Source organism: Piliocolobus tephrosceles, chromosome 17, assembly GCF_002776525.5.
Source record: "Piliocolobus tephrosceles isolate RC106 chromosome 17, ASM277652v3, whole genome shotgun sequence".
NCBI classification, from domain to species: domain Eukaryota; kingdom Metazoa; phylum Chordata; class Mammalia; order Primates; family Cercopithecidae; genus Piliocolobus; species Piliocolobus tephrosceles.
The window spans coordinates 2,488,142-2,493,148 of NC_045450.1; the positions used below are offsets into that span (position 1 = coordinate 2,488,142).

At 61.8% G+C, this 5,007-nt stretch overlaps 1 protein-coding gene across 1 annotated transcript in view; it reads right to left on the bottom strand.

Moving 5' to 3' along the window:
* CAPN15 (calpain 15) overlaps positions 1-5,000 on the bottom strand; it is a gene marked incomplete at its 3' end in the record, with an annotated part of 10,423 nt that extends 5,423 nt beyond the window's left edge. The window contains exon 1 of the mRNA XM_026447538.1: positions 2,365-5,000. Coding sequence (XP_026303323.1) covers positions 2,365-2,546 — 182 coding nt within the window. The remainder of the gene's footprint in view (positions 1-2,364) is intronic.
* Between the last annotated feature and the right edge of the window lie 7 nt (positions 5,001-5,007).

Genomic DNA, 5,007 nt, shown 5'->3' on the forward strand with positions numbered 1-5,007 from the left:
GGCGCGATCTCGGCTCACTACAAGCTCCGCCTCCCGGGTTCACGCCATTCTCCTGCCTCAGCCTCCCGAGTAGCTGGGACTACAGGCACCCGCCACCTCGCCCGGCTAGTTTTTTTTCTGTATTTTTAGTAGAGACGGGGTTTCACCGTGTAGACCAGGATGGTCTCGATCTCCTGACCTTGTGATCCACCCGCCTCGGCCTCCCAAAGTGCTGGGATTACAGGCGTAAGCCGCCGCGCCCGGCCTATTTTTTTTTTAATTAACCAGCTGTGGTGGTGCAGCCTGTAGTTCCAGCTGCTTGGGAGGCTGAGATGGGAGGTTCCCTTGAACGCAGGAAGTAGAAGCTGCAGCGAGCTGTCATCACACCACTGTACTCCAGCCTGGGTGACAGAATGAGACCCTGTCTCTAAATAAATACATAAGTGAATGAATGAAAAAAAGACAGGCATAGGTGGATGAGACAGGGAGAGAGGCCCCACAAGGCTGGCCACCAGGGAAGCACAGATCAAAGCCAAGCAGACACCAGCTGCCACCCCCTGGGATGGCCAGAATCACAAGGACAGACAACAGCAGGAGCTGTCAAGGGCCTTGTGGGTGGGAACCAGGTGAGGCAGCTGCTGTGAAGACGGCTTGGCAGTTCCTTAGGACGTTACAGAAGTTCACCACACGCCCCAGCAATCCCCCTCCTAGGTATCTATGCAAGGTAAGTGAAAACAGGTCCATGCAAAACCTCATAGAGAATGTTCACAGCATTGTCCACAGAAACCATGTGGAAGCAGTCCTGGTGTCCACGAACAGATAAACTGTGGTTCGTCCCGCAACCGAGCAGTCAACGAAACTGCCTCGGGCTGCATGTGCGTGAACCTGGAGGGCATGGTGCCAAGTGAACAGGCCAGACACGGGGCCCCACATCCTGTGGCTCCACATCCACGCACCTTCTGCACAAGGCAAACCCAGGCAGGAAGCTGGTCAGTGGCTGTCCGGGGCTGGGGGTCCCTCTGGGCTGTGGGATGCTGTGATGCTGGACTGAGGGGCTGGGGGTCTCTCTGGGCTGCAGGACGCTATAACGCTGGACTGCAATGACGGCTGTATAACTCTACGAACGGCTAAGAGTGACCAAACTGCAGTCTTGTAACCGGTGAATCTGGTAAGTTCTACCTCAATAAAGCTGTTGTCGGTGCACATGGAGACGCTCACTGGGAGGCGGCTGGGGCGGCAACACCAGGAACTGGGAGGCGCTCTGGCGCCACCACATGCAGGAGCACCACCAGGCCCTACACGGCCCTGCCTCTGTCACATCTCCCTGTCCATCGGGGTAACTCTGAGATGAGGCTCCTCCCTGTCCATCGGGGTAACTCTGAGATGAGGCTCCTCCCTGTCCATCGGGGTAACTCTGAGATGAGGCTCCTCTCTGTCCATCGGGGTAACTCTGAGATGGAGCTCCAGGGCTCTCCCACACGGCCCCTGGCTAATCCCCTGCATCCTCAGCCCGTGTCGGCCGGAGCTCAGGCCTCGGCTTGGATGCCACCTGGAGGCCGGTCCCCAGGCCTGGCCACCTGTCACGGCCTTGCCCACTGCCTGCAGCTCCACACCCAGCCCCCGACCTGAGGCCCAGCAGACAGCAGCGTTCCGTCCCACATGGGAGCTGGGTCTGCAGGAAGCTGCCACCAGGGGCAACCTGACAGGCGCTTTGGAGTGTCAGACGCAGGCACATTGCCTGCAGAGGCCGGGCCTGGACCCTCTGTGACAGCAAGAGCTGCCACCGCAGCACCGGCCCGAGGCCCCGGCCCCGAGTCCCCGCCTCTAGTGAGGGCCAGGACGGGGTAACGGCAGGAGCCTCGGCGGTGTCCAGCTAGTCCAGACCTCGCCGCCTGGGCTGCCTCCACACCAGGCACCCCAGAACCCAATGGGGGCTCCCGAGGGACGCAGCGGGTAGCCAAGGCCGCGGTAACAGTTGTGAGGAGCCAGCACGTGGAGTTCAGCCACCAAGCCATGCGGCCTGTGACCCCCGGAGGGGGCAGCAGGTGGAGCCCAGCGAGTGCTGAAACTGTGGGCAGGGGGCAGCACGCCCAGAGCATGCAGCCGCCAGCGACCCCAGCCCAAAGAGAAGCTTCACGAACAGCTTCTCTGTGTGCAGCAGCACAGCCTGTGAGAAACACAGGGCCGCCGGGATTGGGCGCACAAGCCCCATTGCCCCCCACGAGCAGCCACGAGCCAGCTTCTGCACCCTGGGAAGACAGCTGCTACAACTGGAAGGAGCAGGGGCCCCTTCTCTGCAAGCACCTCTGCCAAGGAGGGGGCACCCTGACAAAGAGGCCCTCTGCCCCCGGGACCCCTCCGGGGCCACCCCTCCCCACCTCTTACCTGCGGGCCCGGGGCCGTGGGGGCTGGTGCTGCCGGCTGACCAGGGCACCTCCCCAGACGGGTCCCCCTGGGCCGCTCCTACACCAGCCAGCCGCTGCCGGGGGACCTGGGTAGGGCGGCCCCCGGGGGAAGCTGTGGTCCGACTCGGTCTCTGCGGCCAGGGAGGAGGCGGAGCTCCCCATGGCCCCCCGGCCGGTGGCCGTGCTGAGAGCCGGACCTGGTCACCTCTGGCCGGCAGCGGGCGAAGCGGAGCATGGAGGGAAGAGACAGGGCGGCCGGCTGGTCAGAGTGACACACAACAAAAATAAACAGACAGAGAGAGAAAATAGAGAAGAAACAGCATGATTCACACACACAGCCTGGGAGGACTTCCCAGCATGCCCAGCCGCCTGGGGTGAGGTGAGGGGATGTCTCAGTGCAGGGCCTGGGGCGCAACGTCGGCACCCACGGGGCTCCTCCCTCAGGGCCCTAGGATGCCCCCCGGCCCCCAAAAGCCCGGCATCACGTCTGTGGTATTCAGAGACGTTTTATTCCTTGGTGAGAAAAGAGATCACACGCTTTTGCTTTATCACAGAAGAAAAGGTCAAGAGGACGTGTACCCAAAGGTAGGCAGGGGAGGTAGCAGAGGGCCTAGGGAGCTGCTGCAGGCCAGGCCAGATGGAGATCTGGGGCCGCGTCACACAGCTGCCCACACGCCACTCTGCAGCCTTCTAGAAGGATGGGAGCCTGACTGTGCCGTGTGCACCCACAGAGCCTGTGCCCGCCCCAGAACCCAAGAAACACAAGGAACCTGGGAGGCTGTGGCTGAGGGCAGGGGCCGGTGCCTGGGGTCTCCCCTCCAGAGAGGTGAGAGCCACCCCTGCTGGGAGGCCCGGGAGAGGCACAGGCTGTCCAGGGCCTCTGACACGCAGCCCACCTGTGCTTCCGGGAAGGCCACCTTACCCCCTCTGGCTGAGGAGAAATCAAATACAGCTGAGAGCGCTAACCCTGCGATGGGAGGACCCTGCCAGCGCAGGCCGCTGCTCTCCCCACAGTCCAACACACCCCCCTCCCTGCCAAGATCGGGGCCAAGGTGGGCGTGCAGGTAGGCCGGCCAGCTGTGGGGTGACGGCAGTTCCCACTGTGACACACTTCACAGTCCTTCTACCAGCTTCTGATTAAGTCTCTGGGACACAGAGCCAGTGTCAGGCTAGAGCTTGGGAGGAAATGGTCAAGTGTCAAAGCTGCCACGTGTGGGGGATCACCTGAGTCCAAGAGTTCCAGACCAGCCTGGGCAACGCAGCGAGACTCTGTCTTTACAGAAAACTAAAAACTCCCTGGGCATGGTGGTGTGCACCTGTAGACCGAGCTACTCAGAAGGCTGACGTGGGAGGATGGCTTGAGTACCACAACTGCACTCCAGCCTGGCAGACACAGCCAAAAAAAAAAGCACCAAAGGACATACCCTTTGGAGTTCAGGGATGTGGGGGGGCCTTTCCAGTCAGTGTCCTGACACCCAGGAGGGGTCTGCAGCTCTGACACCACGGAGGGGCCTGCAGCTCTGACACCAGGGAGGGGCCTGCAGCTCTGACACCAGGGAAGGGTCTGCAGCTCTGACACCAGGGAAGGGCCTGCAGCTCTGACACCAGGGAAGGGCCTGCAGCTCTGACACCAGGGAGAGGCCTGCAGCTCTGACACCCGGGAGGGGCCTGCAGCTCTGAGACTGCAGGGGTTGAGCTTGGCAAGGCGCGAGCACCTGGGATGGCACAGCAGACACGCCAGCCCTTCCCTGGTTCTTCCCCACAGCCCTGGGGACAGAAGCTTTAAGGGCCGGGGCTGAAGGGTGGGACAGAGAATTCTGGATCCCCTGTCCTTTGAAGCCTGGGGCAGAAGCTGCCAAGTCCCCCGTGTGGTGATCATGCTTGCCGGAACCACTCCACACGACGCGAGGGTCCGTTTTCTCTGAAGGTGCTGGGGTCGTGGGAGGGTTGAAGCATCGCGGGCCCTGCACCCTGAGGACCCTGCAATCCCGTGGTGGCTCAGGCCTGCCCCGCAGGCAGAATGGGCACAGGACACACGGGGCCAGTGTGGGGTGCGGACCAGAGCCCAGCCCTAAGCCTGGTCCAGCCCTCACGTCAACAAAGGCTTTTAAATTTTTAAATGGTTGGAAAAAAATCAAAAGAAAAACAATACTCCGTGAGAGGTGAGAGTTCCATGAAATTCAAGCCTCGGGGTCTGCAAGGGTCTGACTGGGCACAGCCTGGCTCACTCGCTTGCCAGTGCTTCTCCCCAGGGACCACCCTGTGCTCACATCTGCCCTCGAAGGGGCAGCTGGCAGCCAGGCTGGAGAGTGCCAGGCAGTGGACAGGGGCCACGGGAGTCGTGGCAGACCTGGTAGCCACGTAAGACAGGAGAAAAGGAACAGACAAAACAAGCCTTGGCCACGTGCCCTGCATGATCCGAGGTATCTGAGACATCGCTGCGTCCGTGTGAAACGAACGTAAAAACATGACGGAGACATCCCGGCCCGTGCTCCAGGCTGGGTCTCTGGACACAACTGTGCCTGGCCACTCATCTCACGCGGACGCGCCACACTACAGGCCCTGCAGCCACCGGCGCTGGCGGCCTCCACGGGGGCAGCGTTCAAACGCGCAGGACGCAGGG